The 22,963-nt window shown below is 36.9% G+C and overlaps 1 protein-coding gene across 1 annotated transcript in view; it reads right to left on the reverse strand.

The window, feature by feature from the left end:
- kcng2 (potassium voltage-gated channel, subfamily G, member 2) overlaps nt 1-14,197 on the reverse strand; it is a 31,480-nt gene extending 17,283 nt beyond the window's left edge. The window contains exons 1-2 of the mRNA XM_055220424.2: nt 13,989-14,197; nt 1,071-1,952 (exon numbers count right to left, since the gene is read on the reverse strand). Coding sequence (XP_055076399.1) covers nt 1,071-1,862 — 792 coding nt within the window. The 5' untranslated portion in view covers nt 1,863-1,952; nt 13,989-14,197. The remainder of the gene's footprint in view (nt 1-1,070; nt 1,953-13,988) is intronic.
- Nucleotides 14,198-22,963: the final 8,766 nt, after the last annotated feature.

Below are 22,963 nucleotides of genomic sequence, written 5' to 3' on the forward strand. Positions count from 1 at the left end.
CCCCCAGGCTGTCATGCCTGTTTCTGTCAGAAAAATATCCTCTCTACAATACACAGTCTAGCTTCAAGGTTCTCTCTCTCTTACACACACATGCATACCCTGCACAAACACACATCTTGCACAAAAACTCATCTTAATTGTATACACAGAACCTGTTCACGGCATAATACAATGGGAGATGCAGAAATGATAGGAGTACTCATCTTATGTTACATGCCAAACTGAGGACATTATTATGCTCAATAGTGCTTTCAATGCCTATAAGCTCTATGGCTCGCTTTAAATGCAAAGATCTTTATCTCAGTATATCGTTGCACAACCCAAAAAGTTTTTAAAAAGGTTTTAGTAAACATAATTGTTAATGTTTTTAAATTGGATCCAATTAGCTGATACATAGTGCTTATATTCCTACAATTAGCCTGGTATACAGCAGTTGTACAAGCTAGTTCTACTACTAGTAGATGTTTGAGTCTGTCAAGTTGTTACACAAACAGTTAACCAGTATTTGAGTTCCACTTGTTTTGCATTTTTAGATGTCTTAATGATTATAGATGTCCTCGAAGGGAGCTCTGAACCTTCAGAGAGAGTGAACCTGAGGCCGGGGCTCCAGCCCCAAGTTCAACCCCCCCGCAACAGAACTGCATGGAGGAAAAAGAGAGCAGTGAACGAGGAGATGGGGAGGAGGAAGAGGGATGCCTGAAAAATTGCATCTGGATGCAGAGTCCTGAAGGTGCTGCCTTATATACGCTCATAATGATGATTGACAGGCCTGACTGTTAGGCTCCTCCAGAACCAACATTTATAACTACATATAAATTTAGCCTTGTCTTCTCAGAGAAAGTTCTCACTCATCTAGTTAGTTTGGAGTTACTGCCTATAACCGCAAATTCTTGTAAACCACACTTAAGGTCTTTGTAACCAACTATTGCAATAGATCAGTGAATTAATAGAGATATGCAAGCATTAATTTTCATTCTTAGGTGATTCTGCATGGTGTAACATTTCCATATGTAGATAATTATTGTCTTTTTCTGCATGACAAGACTTGTAGAGTTTAGGTTATTACTCACCCTCTCTTCTTCTTCTCTCAGATCAGGCATGGTACTGACACACAGTGTAACTGCCGTGATGGCCACAAACACCACCGAGAGGCAGGCAAAGATCTTCCCTGGAATCCCCGAATGAGGGTTCTCTACCATTTCTCTGAGACTGTGCATGCATCCGGCCTCCTGGTTTCCAACCCCCGACGCCTCCTCACATGAATGGGGTGAGGCCAGCTCTGCGTCCTCCTCATCCTGCCGAAGTCTCTCCCGCTGCTCCTCCTGCCGAAGCCGTAGCTTTCTCAAGCAACACCACTCCAAGCTGGCCTCCTCCACACCCCAGTACAGCAACTCCTCCTGAAAGGATAGCGCGCACATCTCCCGCAGAAGACGAAGCTTCCCGGCTGCCAAGAAAGTGACGATGGAGCGGAAGGCGCTGGGGCTTCGGTCGAAGAAGAACTCGTTGCAATGTGCGTCATAGTCGTCGCACAAGTCAAGGATCTCCTCTGCATTGCTGCAGCTGTGTAACTTCCCCAGTCGGGTTAGAGGGAACTCCTCAAGAGTGGACCATGGTATGCGATAACGGATGCCGCCAACGTTAATGATGGCGGAGTGGTCCACCGTGGCATCCTCGTTCACGACACCCACGTGACGGCGGCAGACATCATCTTCCTGTCTGCGAGGTTTGTGCTGTAGTTGGGCCCGTTTGTAGAAAACACCCTTCTTGCTGCTGATCTCATGAGGGTTGTCCAAAGGGTTAAAGTGAAAGGTGGTAAACTGATGATCAGTACTACCGGCTAGGAAAGCCACTTCCTGGTACATCTCTGCCACGTGGCTGTGTGGGGGGTACACTTTACAGATTCAGAGTTTATCGGGGCACAGTGTTCACCCCAGTATGCATTTGGCTGAGTTCTGTGAAACAAGAGAGGAAAGTTTTAATTAAGATTTATTTGTGTGTACAGTTTGTGCTCCTTGTTGCAAGGTCACAGGACGACAAAACAACAAAAACTGTGAAGCAAAAACTGTGAAGCATACAAAATAATGAAAACAACAGAATTAAACCAGATCATAATTAAAAGTGCACAACACAAAGTAAAAATTAAGCAATTAACCCACAATAAAACCAAAATATGCAACAACAAAGCAGAGTTAAGACACAAGACAGATTAAGGCACAACACTACAAAAATAAACAAACCACAAAATTAAGACACAACACAAACAAATTAAGACACAACACAAACAAATTAAGACAAACACAAAGAAATTAAGGTACAGCACAAACAAATTAAGACACAACATAAACAAATTAAGACACAACCCAACACAAAGAAATTAAGACACAACACAAACAAATTAAGGTACAGCACAAACAAATTAAGACACAACACAAACAAAGTAAGACAAAACACAAACAAATTAAGACACAACACAAACAAATTAAGACAAAACACAAACGAATTAAGACACAACGAAAACAAATTAAGACACAACACAAACAAATTAAGACACAACACAACACCAACAAATTAAGACACAACACAAACAAATTAAGACAAAAAACAAACAAATTAAGACACAACACAAACAAATTAAGACAACACAAACAAATTAAATAACAACACAAAAGAATTAAGACACAACACAAACAAATTAAAAACACAGCACAACAAAGGTAAACAACAACACAGCAAAATAAAAAAACAACACAAAGAAATTAAGACATAACACAAACAAATTAAGACAAAGCACAAACAAAATAAATAACACAGAAGAATTAAGAAACAACAAAAACAAATTAAAACATAGCACAACAAAATAATCAACAACACACCAAAATTAAGACACAAAACAAATTAAGACACAGCACAAATAAAAATAAACAACACAGCAAAATTAAGACACAAAACAAAGAAATAAAGACACAACACAAACAAATTAAGACACAGCACAAATAAAATAAATAACACAGAAAAATTAAGATACAATACATACAAAGGAAGACACAGCACAACAAAAACAAACAACAACAAAATGAAGACACAAAACAAAGACATTATGACACAACACAAATAAATGAACAAATGAAGACACAGCACTACCAAAATAAACAACAACACAGCAAATTTAAGACAAAAAACAAAGAAATTAAGACACAACACAAACAAATTAAGACACAACACAACCAAAATAAGCAACAAAAACTGCAAAGCAGACAGATATGAAAACAACGATATTAAAGATATAAAAGAAGATATAAACAGATATAAAAACTTTATAGTTGAAAGTGCACAACACCAGGGATAAATGAAGCAATTAAGCCACAACAAAACCGCAATAAACAACAAAAAACAGACACAATACAAACAAATTTAGACAGAACACGAATTAAAAAACAACAAAACCAAAATTAACAACAACATAACAGAATTAAGACACAACACAAACAAAATAAACAACACAGCAGAATTAAGAAACAACACAACCAACATGAACAACAACACAACAGAATTAATTAAGAAGCAACACATCAGTAAAACTACATAAACTAAATAAAAATAAATAAATAAAACAGAAAGCAATGCTACAGGAACCATGGCATTGAATTATATTTTGGTTATGTTATAGCTTACTGCTGTTATTTTTGACTATTCAAATGCATCATATTTTTATCAATGTGTGATTGAAATGGAGTTGCGGCTTAAATAAATTAATTAAAACAAAATATTTGTAAAAGAAATGCATTTCAGATGGTAATGCTGTTTTGTATTCGCAGTCTGCTCATTTTGATCATTGTGCTCCTCTGGGTCATCATAGTCAGGCAAAATTTAATTCCAGCTCTCAAACACTTCTCCAATTGAATTGTCTCCGCCTGGCTGAAGGCTTTGAGTGAAATGAGTACACATTTTACGGATGCAGAATTTAGCCTTTCCATTTCATAATTCAATAAGATTGGCTTTCAGAATGTTGATTAACTTCTGCACACGTCAACTCATCTTCAGGCAAAAAATACTTGTAGGAAAATAAGTAATGAACGTGAAATAACTGTCAAACATCAGCCCTAATGCTGCTACATTTATATTAATATATTCGTCATCTCAATCTGCTAATTTTACTTCATATTCTCCCAACACTGCATTTGCATATATTTTTGAAACAGCATGAAAATAGATTCTCACATAGTCCTAACTGTGTGAGGGATGCAGCACATTCATGTCAAAACACAAGTTAAACTACAAAGTAGAGAAATTAATTATGATGTTTTCTTTTCTTTTCATGGGTAAGTTTCTAAATTAGCCATGTTCTCAGCACAATGACAGCGTAAGGTCCAGTGCTCTCAAATAAATATGGGTGTAATTACTGTGATTGCAGATTTATGAAACACACTTGGAGTATTTTAACATCGGAGCTTCATTTTGAGAATAAAGCATCCGTCTCTAAAGTGCTGTCGGTAAACAAAGTGAAACATAATTTAAACATCATATCTGTAGAGAGGAGTATAATTGTGCACAATACCTATACAGAAACCAACTTTTAACAATGAAATGACTCTGAAAATTTTTCACTGGAGTCAAACATGTGACAGCTTTCAAAAGCCAAATCTAATTTGCATCTTTATCCTCAATTTCGCTATATGCTTAACTCCAATTTGTAGTTGCTTTTTGAGGTCTCCACAGTTCAAATCTTTTAAATCTTATAGATGATGCAACTTCAGTCTAGCCTGAGCTGTAATTTCATTTCTGAACATGAGGCGTCTGAGTCCAAATGAATCACTGTGGACCGGCAGAAGAAAGATGGCATGTATTATTGCTCAATCTATGAGTCAATGAATGTCCCAGCGTGAAGCTCATACTCGCACATAATGTGTCAGTTAAAGCAGATGCCGAGACGCTTTAAAAATTCACATGAGGGAGATTTTGCTTTTTTGCAGACATGGTATTAGGTTGCAATGATAACAATCATAAATGATGAATCACTGTGCTTGAGAATGCCGAATCTTTTATCTATGAAGTAGCTTTCATGTCAAGTTAATGAACTGTCTATCAGAGGAGGTCAATTTTGGAACATTATCCCAATAAACATTAGAGAATGTCCAACCTATTGTACTTATAAAAACCATCTTAAACAATTTCTTAAAAGTTCCCAGCTCTGTCATAATTTTAACTAGTCTTATTGAAGTAATATAATCTGTCTGAATGTGTGTTAATGTGATTCTTGTTTGATTGTATATTGTTATATTTTTACGTGATGCACTATTTTGTATGTTGTTGTTTTCCTGCCTCGGGACTACAGGTGAAAATTAGCTTTACAGTCTTTACAGTAATGTTAGACTGTTCATTAATGTGCATTGTCCCGACAAAAAACAAACAAACAAAAAAAACTACCAGACACAACACTGGGATTGGGAATCAAAATTTAATTCAGAGGGTTAAACCTGGATATATATAACACAATTTTTTTGTAATTATATAACTGGAACTAAAAGAATGTAATAAATAAATAATATATACAGTATTATATAATTATACTGTAATGGCCAGAAATACTAGCTCAACCATGCATAGGATAAAAAGGTTTGGAGAATATGTACATGTAATATCATAGATATAATGTACCCCACTCTTTACATAGTTTGATATCATAAACATCCAAGTTATCCTGATGAAATTGCAGAGGAAAATGTTTTTCTAAAAGGAGCTTTGGGAAAAATAAAGCAGTCACATATGCAGTAATATTCCAGTTCATCATCACAGCTATAAGGCTTAAAATAAATGTTACAAACTGCAATAAGGCTGTGAGTGCATCTAATAGAGCTGCATTATACATCTGTTCTTTCTTTCTTCCTTTTTTATGTTTTTCTTTTTTTATAAACTAAGGAACCTTTTTGCAGTACAAAGAACCTTTTGAACTTTTTAAAAGTTTTTTAGGGGCTTTTATGCCTTTATTTTGAATAGTATAGTGGAGAGATGACAGCAGTGGCGGTTCTACACGGAGGCCAAGGGTGGCCCGTGCCTCTGTAGACATGTCCCTGGCCACCCCTGTGGCCACCCCGTGCTGACCAAATAAAAAAGTATACATTTATTTTGATTTTACACGCGAGCGCCAAAAGCGGAACTAATGCGACGCAACGTTCTTTACAGGCAAATTAAAGCGGCGCACCCAACCACTGTAGCAGCTGGCTGCGGGTGCTGTTCGGCGAGTGTCTCAATTCGTTCACAATCTCCCGATGTTGAGAATGTGTATGCAGGTTCGGGCACTGGTAAGGACTCTAGCTGACTTGACATTGGGACACTGTTCACTTGTTCTCCTGTGACGTGGCTGCTGGGGCGCGTTGTGATCATTCACAGCTGTTACTCATCGACAACCGGCAAAACCAACATCTCGCTTACTTTTTAAAGTTTACACATTGTAAAAAACGCTGTAATTATGCTCTTACATATACGTGCATAAAATTGGAGGAATATAATTAAATGTTACATATAAAAATGTTTACAGTTTAAAATAAATATTATTTTAAATATTGATTAGATTGTGGTCCCTAACTGTCTAGCAATGTGTATTTATATGTAAACTAAAACAAACGTTTGTTTTTATAAAAGTTTGCATTTCATAAAGTTTATTGAGTAGGCTCGCATGCTTTTCGGTTGGGGGGCTTTAGAAAAGAGCCAAGCTCCCCTTTTGCACCTGCACTCACTCTTGTATTAAATAAATGAAGAGTTTCGTTGCAAAACGAGATAACCACCGTTTTTTTAATTGTTCAGAAATCTCGTTTTTAGGTTGTGCATTCCAATTGATTTCAATGCAACTGCAGTTGGTTTGTTTTGATTTAAACCTTCATAACTTAAAAAATACAGCTAAGTAGCACCATAAAACAAAATAATAACATGATAACATTATAATAAACATGTTTTGACAAAAATGTTAAAAAATGGATTTATCTCGTTTTGCAACGAAACTCTTCAAATATTTATATGATTGTAAAGTAAAATAACGTTTACGGGGCAGTTTCCCGGAAAGGGATTAGACTAGTCCTAGTCTAAAATAAATGTAAGAGCTGTCCAAACTGAAAACAACTTTCAATGCCATATCTTAAAATATACGTGTGCCCTTTGTTTTGCTTCAAAATGCACACAAGTAATGTATTTAGTAAGGCATGTTTGTTAAAACTAGTTATGTTTCCTAATTAAACTAAGGCCTAGTCCTATCTTAAAATAATTCCTGTAACCACCCCTATAATCTTTAAATATAATTTCTTGCCTTTTTTTTATGTGCCCCTCTGGTAAAACACTGGCCCCTCCTTGGCCCCCCTGGTGAAATTAGTCTAGAACCGCCACTGGATGACAGGCAAGTGTGGGGTGCAGGATCGGCAAAGGACCGCAAAGACCAGAATCGAACTCGGGTCGCAGTAAGCACATTGGTGCTATATGCCGATGCACTAACCACATGGCTATCAGCAACGATGCATTGAACAACCAAGCAGGAGAACAAATTGTTGAATAAAATCTTTCATTTTAGTATTCTCGACACTTCATAATATTATTACTGAACTACTGCAGTGTTTCCCATACATTGATTTATTTGTGGTGGCCCACCACAGAATCAACACTGACCCCCACAAATAGAATTTTCATGATTCCCATTTAAGTTTTTATTTCACTATTTAAAACAGCTTAATTCGGCTTAAAATATAACTTGATATATAACACAGATCAAATACAGGTACAGATCAAAGAGTAGAAGTGAAACATATTTCAGGTGCCAACACTAGATCAAACGCAAACACGGCATGATGACATCACATATATACTAACTAGCTGGTGACGTCATCACCACCACAGTCTCTCAAAATCCTGTGGGAAACACTGTACTGATTTCTTATATTCTCTTCTGGGCTTGACTGTGTAAATCAAACAGTCTATAGGACAGAAAGAAGCCTCTTGGTTTTCATCTGAATTTGTACATATTTTATCAGAATAATACGATTTTGCATGATTAACTTCGTATGAATTGATACAAATTAGCCAACTCGTAAAATATGTACGATTTCTCATGAGATCAGGCTGACTAACCTTTTAAAGGTTCTTTAAGAAACCATTCAGGCAAAAAATTGTTCTATGGCATTGGGAAGCATCTTTATTCTTAAGAGTGGATTTCTTTCTTTCTTTCTTTCTGTCACACTCTCGGGCCACTTTGCCATCAGCTCGTGCCTTAGGGCACATTCCCTGGCTGCTCCCCATTTCTCCAGGCCCATGACTCCTCCTTTCCCTGTCAGTCCTTCGGCTCCTCATTAGCTCTATGCTCTGTCAGCTCTACCAATTCCACTTTGGTCTGCCTTTGCTTTGTTTCTGTTCTGGACTTCCGGTCCTCCAGCTGTGTTAGTCCTGAACCCCTCCTGTTCCATCAGGCACCTTCTTTACTCCGGTTCCACCTTGGTCCTCACTCCCAATGCTGTCACCCCAGTCTGCCGAGCCTCCATCTCCATTTCTGTCACTCGAACCCCCGTCTCCACCTCTGTCACTCGAGCCTGCGCCACGCCTTGGGTCTTGGGACTTCTGGGTCATCGACATCGCCCTGGTCCATCGTCATCTCAGCTTTCCTTTTTCTTTCTTTCTTTCTGTCACACTCTCAGGCCCCTTCGCCACCGGCATGCCCCTTGAGGCACATTCCCTGGCTGCTACTCATTTCTCCGAGCCCATGACTCCTCCTTTTCCTGTCTGTCCTTCGGCTCCTCATTGGCTCTGTGCTCCGTCGGCTCTACCGGTTCCACATTGGTCTGCCGTCGCTCTGTTTCTGCTCTGGACTTCCGGCTCTCCAGCTGTATTGGTCCTGAACCCCTCCTTTTCCATCAGGCACCTCCTCTACTCCGGCTCCACCTTGGTCCTCACTTCCACTGCTGTCACCCCGGTCTGTAGAGCCCCCGTCTCCATCTCTGTAACTCGAGCCTGCGCCACGGCCTTGACTATCAACATCACCCTGGTCCATCTTCATGTTGGCTCCCCTGGTTCTCCCTCAAGCTGTTACACCTCAGTCAAACCGTCCACCCTGAAGTTTCACCAGTTCTCCGTATGGCTCCTTTGTCCCCACACTGGTGTTTCCCTTTACCTGTCTCACCTGTGTCCAGGATGCTCCCCCCACATGTATAAAATTTACTAATAATAGTCACTGGGGCGGTACCTTTTCAAAAAGTACACTTGGGGGTACATTCTGGTTCCTCAAAGGTACATATCTATACCAAAGTGCTCTATACCTTTTTAAAAAGTACAGTGACAATATTTGTACCTTTTTTCTGAGAGTGCAGGATGTACTTTGTTCGGTTCAATATTTTGGCACAAGGTCATGCCTCCCGGGAGTGGGGAGTACTGTCACTCCCTGCCCATTCTCCTGCCTGCTTCCCATTTTCACCAGTATTCTCCCACCGGACTGCATTACCCATCATGTTCCACACCATAAAACCTCTCTCTGTTTTTCCCATTGAGTCCGTTCTACATTGTTTTGATGTGCGTTTCCTTACCAGTCTGCGTTTGCCTTTTGTTATTATAATTCAAGTTTCTCATATATCATTATTCTCTGAGTCTCCAGTCATCTCCTTCTCCACACACACACCTAACCTTCTTTCTTTCTTTACTTCTTTCTTTCCTAATTAGCATAAAGCTCATTTGCACTAAACATTAACATAAAGCTAAAGCACTCTATTTCATTCTTTCCTGTGCATCTGTACTGAGATTTAAGAAAACGACGGTTAAAGACCCTGGAGGCTGCCTAAACCATTAGCGATCAGTACAGATCTATACCAAAATGCCTATAACATTGATTTTCCTTTTTCTCAACCTCCTATAACACCACAGAGATCTCTGATATGATGTGACCACAGCCATCTCTTTATGTTAACTGTTCTGTGAGCAGTGGTGACGGTGATGAAGGTGTTTGTCAGGCGTACAGGAGTCTGTACTGTATGACTGATGGTGCTGATGATGGGCTGATCTGCTGTGTGTCTCCCGAGGAAGATGAAACTCAATAGTGCTGATGAGGGGATTTCTGCTCTGCCACTTTGAGTTAAAGTCTTATACAGGCACTCATAAATCAATATGAGATATTTATGCCTGTTCTTAATAAATGTCGACATTATTCATGCTGCTGTGCGTAAAGCGAATGGGGCGCCAATACTCATGTTTTTCTGTCACTTTAGTTTTATGTACTGTGTGTAGTGATGGATTATATTGGCAGACAACCCCAAATGTTTGTGGTTCACAAACAGGGGAACGATGTTTCATTAAAACATTCCAAGTAACAGAATAACTTTTTTAAAACCAACAACATAGACATATATACAGATAGATATATATACAGCCGCTGAAAAAAATATCTCAATGGTACTTTTCAGTTTTTCTAGATTTACTATTTATATGTATGTGTTTAAGTAAAATTAAATATATTTTTTGTTTTATTCTGTCTTCCAACAACATTTCTGCCAAATTATTAATAACAATAGTGTTTTTATTTGCATTTATTTACTGAAAAAAGATATAGGGGTGGTTTCCGGACAGGGATTATTTTAAGACAGAATCAAGCCTAAGTTAAATTAGGATATTTAAGTGATTTTAAAAAGCATAATTTATAAATAAACATTACTGGTGTGCATCTTCAGACACAACACTCGCAATGACATATTTTAAGATATGTCAGAGCAAGTTGTTTTCGGTCAAGACAACACTAACATTTAAGTTAGTCTGTGACTAGTCTTAAACCCTTTCTGGGAAACCGTCCCACAGTGTTTTCTGATCTTCAATACTTCATAGAAAATTTATTTACACGTATTTTAGGAAAATATAAATGGGAAAAACATCTTTCATGGGTCTTGCCATGCTTTCAGTCTTGCATTTGCTGGGACTTCATGTCACTCCCGAGGTTTGCTTTTGCTTTTTTCAACAGACACTGGACTGAATATGTAAAAATACATCTAGAAATGACAATTAAAGTAAGAACTGGAGTGGTCTCTTCTTTTTTTTTTGCACATGTATATTTGCATTTTATAGGGATGCATATGCAAATGGAAATCATATCTTAATGACTATATTTTACTGTCTGTAACAAAATTCATGCTGCAGTGCATAAACTGAAGAAAGCTGGTCCATTTAACTATTGACATGAAGTTTTTCATGTATTGTATAAAATGTTTTTCTGTAAAGCTGTTTTGAAGCGATATACACTGAAAAAGATCCAAAAAAGTTTAAATAGACTCAAACAGGGAAGCAAGGCTTTGAACCGGTTCACAGAACGAAAACCATAAACTTTTGAGGTTTTGCAAGGAACAGAAACGAAACCAGAAACTTTCAAAAAATATATGAAGAGTTTGGTTCCAAAATGCAATAAACGCCATTTAAAAAAAAAAGAGTTACTGCCAAAATCAGTATTATATCAGGTCAGTATTTAAAAGTAAATTCTTAATTTTAGGCAAAATCCAATATCCGCCGTGTTATTCTGTTCTGTCATCTTTTCTCCTTTTTTTTCCAAAACGCAATTAACGCCACTCCCCCTTTTCTACAGAATGCAATAAATCCGCTCCACAAATTACAGCGCACCATTCCACGCACTGTAAACAATCATGTATGTACCTTTGAGGTACCAATATGTACAAAAGTCTTTTTGAAAGGAACCGCCCCAGTGACAACTTTTGTACCTTCAAGTCTAAGAGTGTGTATAACTAAAGCTTTTTAAACTTTTATGTCACCACCTCACCTGATGTCTATTCCAGTCAAAGGTAAACAGTCATAAGACTCTTCAGTGTTATTTAGAGGGAGTAAATACTGTAGGGTTTAATAGACATTCATTGTCTGCTTTCATATCTCAAGTGCAGACCCATTTTCATAGAGCAGTGCGAAGACATGCATTTTTTATACGGTAACATAATTGCTTTGTGTGCATGTATGTGTTTTAAAATGAGATTTTTTGTAGACTGTCTGTCATGTCACTGTACAGAAACAGAGTTTTGTTTTAGGGAGGAAAGCTGTAAAGTGTCAGGATGGTGTTACTGTACTGTATGTGTCACCTGCTCAAAACATGCCTTGTTAAACTGTAAGATGTTCCCATTCAATATTTCATGAATTAAACCTGTCAGAATATATCTGTTTGTTCATTACTACAATGTAACATAAAAATAAAGGTCTGTGCTCTTTGACTGCAGGTTTGTACAGTACATTAAACCCTTACTACACCTTTAACTCCCTATATTAGAGTCTAAAATTATATGATGCGTAAAGGATCAATAGTTAAAGAATGTTTATAGATTATATAATGTGCAATAAATTACATGCAATATATTAATGTTAAAATATTATTATAATAACACAGGTCTCATGGCAATTCGAACTATTTCAACACAAATGTGACCCTGGACCACAAAACCTGTCATAAATCCCACAGGTATATTTGTAACAACCGCCAACACAACACAATACATTGTATGGATAATTTTTGGGGGCATAAAAATCAAAAGGGTAATAAAGTAAAGATCATGTTCCATAAAAGTATATAGTAAATTTCCTACTGTAAATATATAAAAAATTAGGGATGCACCGATCGGATTTTTTTGGGCCGATACCGATTTAAACAGACAACTTCTGGCCGATACCGATGGCGATATCAAACACATGTATACTATACTATACAGTTGGTCTATTAGCTAGCTTATTTCTGCATCAAATTATTTTTACTAAACATGGATTGGATCTAATTAACATTCAACTGACCAACATAATAAGAGAGGCACAAATTAAGCTAAAACAAATATAATAAGACAGCATAACAACCTTCAAAGGTGGTTTTTGCTATTCAGCATTTAGTTTATTAATAACATTAACTCATTTTTTTTTTACATATAATGGATTTCTTTATTCAGTTAATTAATAAACAATCGGTATCGGCCTTTCTCGTGCTATTGCCGATATGCCGATGGTTTCAAATTCATCAAAAATCGGCCGATAAATATCGGCGGCCGATACATTGGTGCATCACTATAAAAAATGCATTTATCATTAGTAATATGTTTTACTAAGGACTTCATTGGGACAACTTTAAAGGTGATTTTCTTAATATTTAGATGTTTTGCACGCTCAGATTCCAGATTTTCAAATAGTTGTGCCAAATATTGCACAATCCTAACAAACCATACATCAATAGAAAGCTTATTTATTCAGATGATGTGTCTTAATTTCAAAAAAATTACCCTTGTGACTAGTTTTGTGGTCCAGAATCACAAATAATGATCTGTTAACCCTTTCATGATATAATAATGTATTTTTTTTGTCAAATATGTCCATGATATGGATATCTATTATACTGTATTTACAGCCCATTGAGCCCACATGGAAAATACTATAGTATTTACTATAGTAGTTAAATTCCTAGATACTATAGTGTTTAATATAGCTATAGTATAGCTTACCATAGTAAATATTGAAATATACTGCAGTATTTACTGCAGCTTATTAATTCACTAAAGTAAACATTAACAAAGTGTAGTACTTCCTATAATATACTGCAGTATACTACAGTTTACTACGGTAGATACTAAAGTATTACACTGATGTATACTCCTTTGGAGTCTTTCTCAACTTTAAAATCGTTTGTCATCTTGAAGATTCATTTGACGCCTGAATCGCATCGAAAAGCATCGCTGCTGTCATTACAACTCAAAAAACCTCTATTGTGTGTCCATCTGTACATGTTACAAATTCACAAACGTTATTGCCCGAAGAATGCATACTTATGTAATGGCTATGAAATTAAACCATTCAGCTCCCTAAAGAAATCCTCCTTGAAACTCAAATAAAATAAAATAAAGATGATGTCTTAATACAGTCAGTTCAATACAGTACATGTGTTTTGGTCTACTATCGCTCACATAGTCAAACAGACATTTAAAGCAAAAGTACAAATACAGTTGACTTACCTGCTCAGACACAGTTCAAGATTTGGTTTAGAGCTGCCATTTACATTTTGCGCTGCTGTGAAGCAGTCAGACAGTCACTTTAATTCCTCTATATCCGCATGTCTGTGTGATTTTATCCCAGCATGATTTCAGCTTCAGAGAGCGAGCGACTCTCACAACTCGCGCTCATACACAACTGCTGAAGTTCCTCTCAGGCAGCGCGCGCCGCCTTCGAACGCGCGCGCTCGCGTCCCCATCTCACCCTCAGTAATAAATCACATTACTGACTGATCACACTGAATGAAATGAACACGGGTTAATTTATTTTATTCAGCTCACGAGGACTTTATATAGGATTTTACACTTTTTATAGTGTTTCCCAATGAAATCACTTATAAATTGTGTAAAATATTAGAAATTACACTGCAAGGTGCACACTGTAACACTACATAACAACGTTAATCTAAAAAGCATATAACAAATATAATATAATATAATATAATATAATAAAATATCTGCTAAATTAATGTAACTGTACTCTCTTATTAAAAATGTAAAAAGTGGAAAGGTTTAGGGTATTAAAAACATCAATGTAAATATCAGGCAATAACTATTAATAAATATTATAAGTATACTAATATTTTCATCATTACATTTTTCTGTTGTGTAGCTCTGAAGTATACACGCAGTTTGGCCACTGAGGGGAGACAGTGAAGTCTGTTACTCTGATAGAAACTGACTGTCAGTGGTCTGTAATGTCCATGTGTGCCTCATATTGTGTCAAATAGCCTACCTTAAAGCAGTGGTTCCCAGCATGGTGCCCGCACAGAGTCTGTGAGTTGTCAATAATTTATACAATATTAGGTTGGCTTCTTTTATGTATCCTGTTACCTTTTAAACAATGATAAAACATATCAACATGTAAAATCAAATAAAATCAACAAGCAAAACAAAAAAGTTTTGGATAGACTATATAAAAAAGTAGCCCTCCAGATTGTTTTATGCAATGTGGTAGCCCTTGTTCACAAAAAAGGTTGGAGACTATACTGCCTTAAAATCATCCGACCCAAATGATTCGGGCGTATGTCATGCTATGTTATGCTTTGCATTTATCCATTTAGCAAATGCGTTCATCCAAAGCGGCTTACGGTGCATTCAAGATATATATATTTTTAATTACTATTTATGTTCCCTGCGAATTGAACCAACCTTTGGGTTTCTAACCCGGTGCTGTAGCTACATATTAAAGTTGTTTTATCTGGGAACAGTGTCCTGGGCCGAATGAGGTCTAGTATAGTCTATTCATTTCCCACCCTGTACACAGTTGTCAGCCAACCCAATGTCAGCGAATCGAATTAAGTGCAACTGACAGGCAATGAGCATTATTACTGTAGGTCTAAATGACCGTACTGTTCAGATGGTGTTGAGTAAAAGTTTATCTTAAATATATTAAACTCTCAAATTGTTTGTTATACAATTCCTGACCTTTGTAGGATTAGTGCAAAAAATTTTGTCGATTTGCTATTGTCCACTGTTAAGATCATTCTGTGGAAAATAACCTGGATATTCTTACTATTGACTGAGTAAGGTCGTGTCAAAAATTTAAATCAATGTGAAATCAATGACTGAAATCAATCTTTGATCATTGGATTGTGAGACTTTAGCCTGGATTTTACAGGCAGGTCACATATAACCTTTACAGGGTAAGTCGACAACTAAGCTGATATTTGTAGTATTTTGCCTAGAATGCAGTGGCGGCTCGTGACTGCTCATCCGAGGGGTGCAAATTCAAAATAAGTGTTCGGAGTGTCATGTGTGTTGCTTGCTTTTTCAAAATATGTGTTTGTTGCGTCATGTGAACCATGTGCATCATGTGTTTAGTCAAAATAAGTGCCTGCTGCACACGCGTCAAAACCATTTATGATAAAAGAGACGCTCACGTTCACAAAATACACGCAAGACACTCCCTTAACAGTAAACTCTGATTGGGTGATTCTCACGAAAACTTGGTTTTAAAAATGTCAAGCATGAAAATGTAAAAATTGCTTAAATTTACTTTTTTTCCCACCAGACATTGAAAAACAAAGTCTGGAGGAAATGGGAACATTAATTTAAAAACTTTTACTTATCATTTAACACTTTTTGTAACATAATTTTAAAAATTAGTCCTAAAAATCTCATTACCGCAACAGTCATAAAACATCAACACTAACATATTTTCAAAATGACATGACAAACCTGAAAGAACATAATTTGGAGATTCTGCACATGCATTTAAAATCAAAGTATTATGCTTCTATTAATTAAATTAACATTTAATAAGCATCTGTTGCGGTAATGATAATCAAAATGTCGTGTAAGCATTCTGACAAGACAATATTTCAAATTAACTGTAAAAAATGATCTTACCTGGTAGCCATCTTGAAGTAACTGGTCCATGTGCTTGGTCCCTCAAAATCAAACTTTATTAAAATTCTGTTTGTGTGCTTAAACTGTTCTCAAAAAGTGTTGCAGAGGATGAGAACATCAGGCATGGACACATCATTTTCCTAATTTTTCTTCATTATTATTATACATGAATATTCAGTAAATATTTTTTCTGTCATCTAAAGTAGTCTAGCAAAACATCCATTTATTTTTTTTCTTAATATTTTTGTGCTAATTTGATTAAATTACAACATAACGCATGTTCAAACACAGCCGGACACATTGCGGTAATGAGAATTTCAGCAGAAAATGAGATAAAATTTACAATTATAAATTCTTATGTTGAAATCACACATTGTGCAAGGTAGAACACAGTATTGTGTTAATTCTGATGCTTTTTAATGTTACTATATTACACATTTTAAAGCTAAAATCATTAGTGCCGTGGTGTTTCAATGGTTTCGTGAGAATCACCCGATTACACATGAGATTATGTGAGTATCTGGCAAACGCAAGCGTCTCTTTTATCATAAACCCTTTAGACGCGTCTGCAGCAGGCACTTATTTTGACAAGACACATGATGCACATAGGATCACTCGACTCGCAGAACACATATTTTGAAATTATGAACCACACACATGACGGGCTACATACATGTTGTGATGAACTTTGCATCGAGCGCCCTTAAAAAAAAAGTCACCGGCCGCCACTGCTACAGTGTCTGATCACAAGCCAGATACATTTTCATAAATAAACATTTTAGTCAAATTTTCTCATAAATTTCTTGGGTACTCCCCTGGGATACTTCAGGGGTACTCGGGGGGCCGGTGTCCTGCAAAGTTTAGCTCTGGATAACTTCCAGACACGTGTGCTAAGGCAAGCTGGAGCTAAAGTAATGCTTAGTAAGACCTTAATTATTTACTGTAGTGTGTTTGATTAGGGTTGGAGCTACACCGACCCTCCAGGACCAAGTTTGGGTGCCCCTGTTGTACCTGTTTAACACTGCAGACAGTTAATAATCCATTCTTGAAACAGGTTTGCTATTTTAACCAATCTTTAGATCAAAGGAGGGAACATTAGGCTTTTATCCACGTGCTTCTAGGGGAACTTACATCACACTACAAATTATTTGGGATTGGGACAAGCCATTCATTTTTGAAGGGGTTTTCCTAACGTAGTTGATAATAGCTTTTTTGGACACACATAAATCAAGGTACACATCTTACACAATAAACATGTCATTTTTTTAAGAACATCAAAGGCAAACAATGAAAAGAATTTAGATTTTAGATCATTTTGTTTTTTACACAGAGTACAATAAGCAACTTTACAACATCAGGCAGTGTTATGTAATACAAATCCTTATTTTATGTATGATTTTCCACATGTAGTGGTATTGAACCACGTGAAAAGTATAATACTGTACTGGGAAAATAAGCTTTGGTTCTATATATATATATCGATGAGAATATATGAAAAATAAATCCTACATACAGTTACAATCAATGCAGTTATAGACTGACCCTTCTTATGATGGTAAATTGCTTTGAGTATCTGGCAAACACACACAAAGGCAAAGCTGATTAACTTTGGCTTCGGCAATGCTTCAAAGGCTGCAATAATGAAATAATGATTCCCAAGATCGACTCAGAATGGATTGGAAATTTGTTGTTTATAATCACGTTGCTTTTCTCTGAGAGAAATCACCATAACATATGTATCGAGGGAGATTCACGATTAGAGATAGAGTGTTGATGTTTGGAGAAACTTCGGTACATCATACACTCAAAATCATGCTGGTGACATCCAGCTTCATCTGGCTTTTCTTTGTAAACCACACAAAGTGAAACATTATGTAAATCATGTAATGCAATTTTAATGAGTTTAATGAAAAAATAGCTGTGTATTTCTGTTGCACCTATTTATGATTGTGAATGGTAGATTGTGTGTACACAGTCATAATACGGCTAATTTTAGTATTTTCTTTATATATATATATATATATATATATATATATACACACACACACACACACACACACACACACACACACACACACACACACACACACACACACACACACACACACACACACACACACAGACACACACTCACCTAAAGGATTATTAGGAACACCTGTTCAATTTCTCATTAATGCAATTATCTAATCAACCATTCACATGGCAGTTTCTTCAATGCATTTAGGGGTGTGGTCCTGGTCAAGACAATCTCCTGAACTCCAAACTGAATGTTAGAATGAGAAAGAAAGGTGATTAAAGCAATTTTGAGTGTAGCATGGTTGTTGGTGCCAGACGAGCCGGTCTGAGTATTTTACAATCTGCTCAGTTACTGGGATTTTCACGCCCAACCATTTCTAGGGTTTACAAAGAATGGTGTGAAAAGGGAAAAACATCCAGTATGCGGCAGTCCTGTGGATGAAAATGTCTTGTTGATGCTAGAGGTCAGAGGAGAATGGGCCGACGGATTCAAGCTGATAGAAGAGCAACTTTGACTGAAATAACCACTCGTTACAACCGAGGTATGCAGCAAAGCATTTGTGAAGCCACAACACGCAAAACCTTGAGGCGGATGGGCTATAACAGCAGAAGACCCCACCGGGTACCACTCATCTCCACTACAAATAGAAAAAGAGGCTACAATTTGCATGAGCTCACTAAAATTGGGCAGTTACAGACTTGAAAAATGTTGCCTGGTCTGATGAGTCTCGATTTCTGTTGAGACATTCAAATGGTAGAGTCCGAATTTGGTGTAAACAGAATGAGAACATGGATCCATCATGCCTTGTTATCACTGTGCAGGCTGCTGGTGGTGGTGTAATGGTGTGGTGAATGTTTTTTTGGCACACTTTAGGCCCCTTAGTGCCAATTGGGCATCGTTTAAATGTCACGGCCTACCTGAGCATTGTTTCTGACCATGTCCATCCCTTTATGACCACCATGTACCCATCCTCTGATGGCTACTTCCAGCAGGATAATGCTCCATGTCACAAAGATCGAATCATTTCAAATTGGTTTCTTGAACATGAAAATGAGTTCACTGTACTAAAATGGCCCCACCAGTCACCAGATCTCAACCCAATAGAGCATCTTTGGGATGTGGTGGAATGGGAGCCATCTCCATCAACTGCAAGATGCTATCCTATCAATATGGGCCAACATTTCTAAAGAATACTTTCAGCAAAAAATAAAAAACAGTGTTTCCAGTGTTTGCCAATGGATTAGCTGTCTTGTAACTTTCAGTATTGACTGAAGTGATGTTCTGAATGCTGTATGACACAAGCCCACACAAACACGCACATCTCAAATGCAATATTTTCTCCAGCCGGCAACAGATTCAGCTTAAAGATGCCGTAATGAGGAGCAATGCTGTGGGTGGGAGGGATTCACTCATGTCAAAATAATGACACATGGAGAAAGCAAGTGTTATGTCACAACTAACATCTTCAATCAATAAAGGCGTGCAGTCAAACTGTGCTGTGGCTTATGATGTGTGCAGAAATCCCCGTCATGTGTATGAGAGATTAGGGATAATGGTGTACTGTATGGATGTTTGTTAGGACTATACATGTGATTATTAGCTCCACATACAGTATGTTGTACTGTAAACATCATGGATGCATGCAAGTCAATACGATTGAACATTGCAACAGTTCTGCAGAGAGCAATCATTTTGATCTTCGGCTCTTATTGCTGTTGAATGGCATTTCTGTGTAAATATCATATCTACTACGTGTAAGTACAGTGCCATGACATTTCTGAGAACTTCCAAACATACTGCTGAATAAATCAAAACTTTAAAGCCTTGCAGTAGATTGCATAACTCTTGCAGGCTTCATGGTTGTTCGATTTCAAAAACTTAATTTAAAACTGACAGTATATGATATGTAGGGTATGACATACAGCCAGTCGGTTGTTATGGAAGAATAAATCCCATGAGGGGGACTGTACATTACCCCACTTATTACACCGCTATTTTTCAACTCAGCATTGGGTCAAACAGGGACAAACCCAGGCGTTGGGTTAAATTAACTCAGAAAATATTTATATTTGATCTAACAATGAGTTTAAAAAAATCTAGCATTTTGGGTTTAAATACACAAGGATAAATTGCTTTTGTCCCTTTTTGACCCAGCAATGGGTTAAAAATAACCCAGATTTTTAAAATAAATTCTCACTTGTTATTAGCTAGATTTAATTTATTTGAAGGTATTAAACTGCAAGGTCCTCTTTCCGGGAGCGATCTCAGAACATTTAAGGGACGTGTTTGCGTTCACAGAAGCTTGTGTGCCAATTTTATGGGTATTTTCTGTGACCAAAGTACTATGTGTATGAGGTTTTATAGTACCCAGATGAGGCTGTGATATTAGTTTCAGGTGGTTGCGATCTGCGAACAACAAACCATTGAATGTCACCACTGGCCAATCAGAGTCAAGCATTCCAGAGCACCATGTAAAAAGATAAAGTATGATTCTTTGTGGTGTGGCCATTAGTGCATGACTTTCGGATGGCAATGAAACACAGTGATAGATAAGCATGTGAATTTGTGTAGAATGATGAAGTTGTTTGTATTCATGCGTGTATAACATAAGCTGACTGTCACACTACAGTTAAACTATGTGATTGATTCTGCTGCTGCTCTTTAGCACTGTAATCTTGTTTAATTAAAGTGAATCACAGATTCACAGCCGCAGCTCTGTTTGAATGTTAAATGATAGTTTGTGTTAATAAAAGCAATTCTGCTGTAATTAAAACAAAAGGACTTGTTTTGAAATGTAGGGGAGAGTGGGTCACAACATAAGGCATTTTGGTTTTGACCGTGTCATGCAAAAAATAAAGGGTCATAAAGGTAACATTTTTTTCTTTGAGATTTATACAAATCTTCAATGGTATAACATATGAAACATGAGCTTACTTAAAGGTGCAGTGTGTAAATTTTAGCGGCATCAAGTGGTGAGGTTGCGAATTGCATCCAACGGCTTAGTCCATTGCTCACCCATCGCTTTTGAAACACCTAGAGAAGCTACCGTATAGCCACCACCGGACAAACATGTCATCGTCTAAGAAAAAAATGTCCGATAAGGGCTTCTGTAGAAAGATGGTGGCACAAAATGGCGACTTCCATGTAAGGGGACCCTCGATGTACATAGATAAAAAGGTCTCATTCTAAGGTAATAAACACATAACGTTTCATTATGAAAGGTCTTTATACACCCCTGATAATATAGTTTTGTATATTATTTTGCATTTCTGTCAAGAGATTCTTCTAAAAATTACACACTGCACCTTTAAAGGAAAACAGCATCGTTTTTCAATATTTTACTATGTTCTTACTCAACTTACTTAAAGATCATTTAATACATACCTATTAATCTAATCATATTACTTAATCTTTGTGCATCGCATCATGAAGGTGTTAGCATTTAGCCTAGCCTCATTCATAGGATCCTAACAGGAATGAATTTTAAAGCCACCAAACACTTCCATGTTGGCGGAAGAGCACTTGGTTTGCGGCACTTCGACCTCGGGTGCAGTAATATTGATGGAAGTTTGAGCGAGAGGTGGAGTAGTCAGGAGTGATGATGTTACTGCGCACCGAGGTCGAAGTGCTGCAAACTAAGTGCTCTTCCGCCATACAATATAGTTCTCATTTTTTTGCCGCTTAAAAAATCATCACGTTTTATTTTGTGCCACCATATTTACTCGTGTACTACTCATGTAACAGTCTTTAAATAAGAAAAACATGGAAGTGTTTGGTGGCTTCTAAATTCATTCCTGTTTGGATCCTAAGGAATGAATGGGGCTAGGCTAAATGCTAACACATTCACGACGCGCTGTACAAAGATTAAATGTACACATTGAAAAAAGAAAGGGATGTGTTAATTTGTCAAAGTTGAAGTAAGAACATAGTAAAATATTGAAAAACGGTAGTGTTTTCCTTTAATATCCTAATGACTTTAGGCATTAAAAATCAAAAATTGTTGACCCATACAATGTATTTTTGGCTATTGCTACAAATATACTCATGCTACTTGAATTTGATTAATCAAATTTTTACACAAGCAACATACACAGCTTTGCTACACATAAAAACTTCTGAAAGTTTGATTCTACTGTAAACCCAGGCAAGTTAAATGTCCTTTAAAATTTTGAGGAAACCAGTTGCCTTAAAAATAAGCAATGTGTACTACAATTTCAGTTAAACTTAACTTAAAAATTCAACTAGAAATCCAACATATGAAATTCAATGAATTAAATTTTAAGTTGATTTAACTTGTAATGAAAGTGTAAGAAAGTTTTTAACTGTACCATAATATAATATAAAATACCATAATATGATTACGCAATATCGCTCGAGTAGGAGTGTGATATAGCTCTATATCATCACGGCTGTGATTAGGCCGAGTGCCGGAGGCAATCACAGCCGTGATGATATAGAGCTATATCACACGACTCCGAGAGCGATATTGCTTTTATACAACAGTTCGACGGCACACGTTTGAAAAACAAAAACTAGAAAACAACAACGGAGTTATTTTAAAAGCCTCTTT

The sequence above is a fragment of the Misgurnus anguillicaudatus genome, chromosome 20 (genome assembly GCF_027580225.2).
Source record: "Misgurnus anguillicaudatus chromosome 20, ASM2758022v2, whole genome shotgun sequence".
Classification (NCBI taxonomy): Eukaryota; Metazoa; Chordata; class Actinopteri; order Cypriniformes; family Cobitidae; genus Misgurnus; species Misgurnus anguillicaudatus.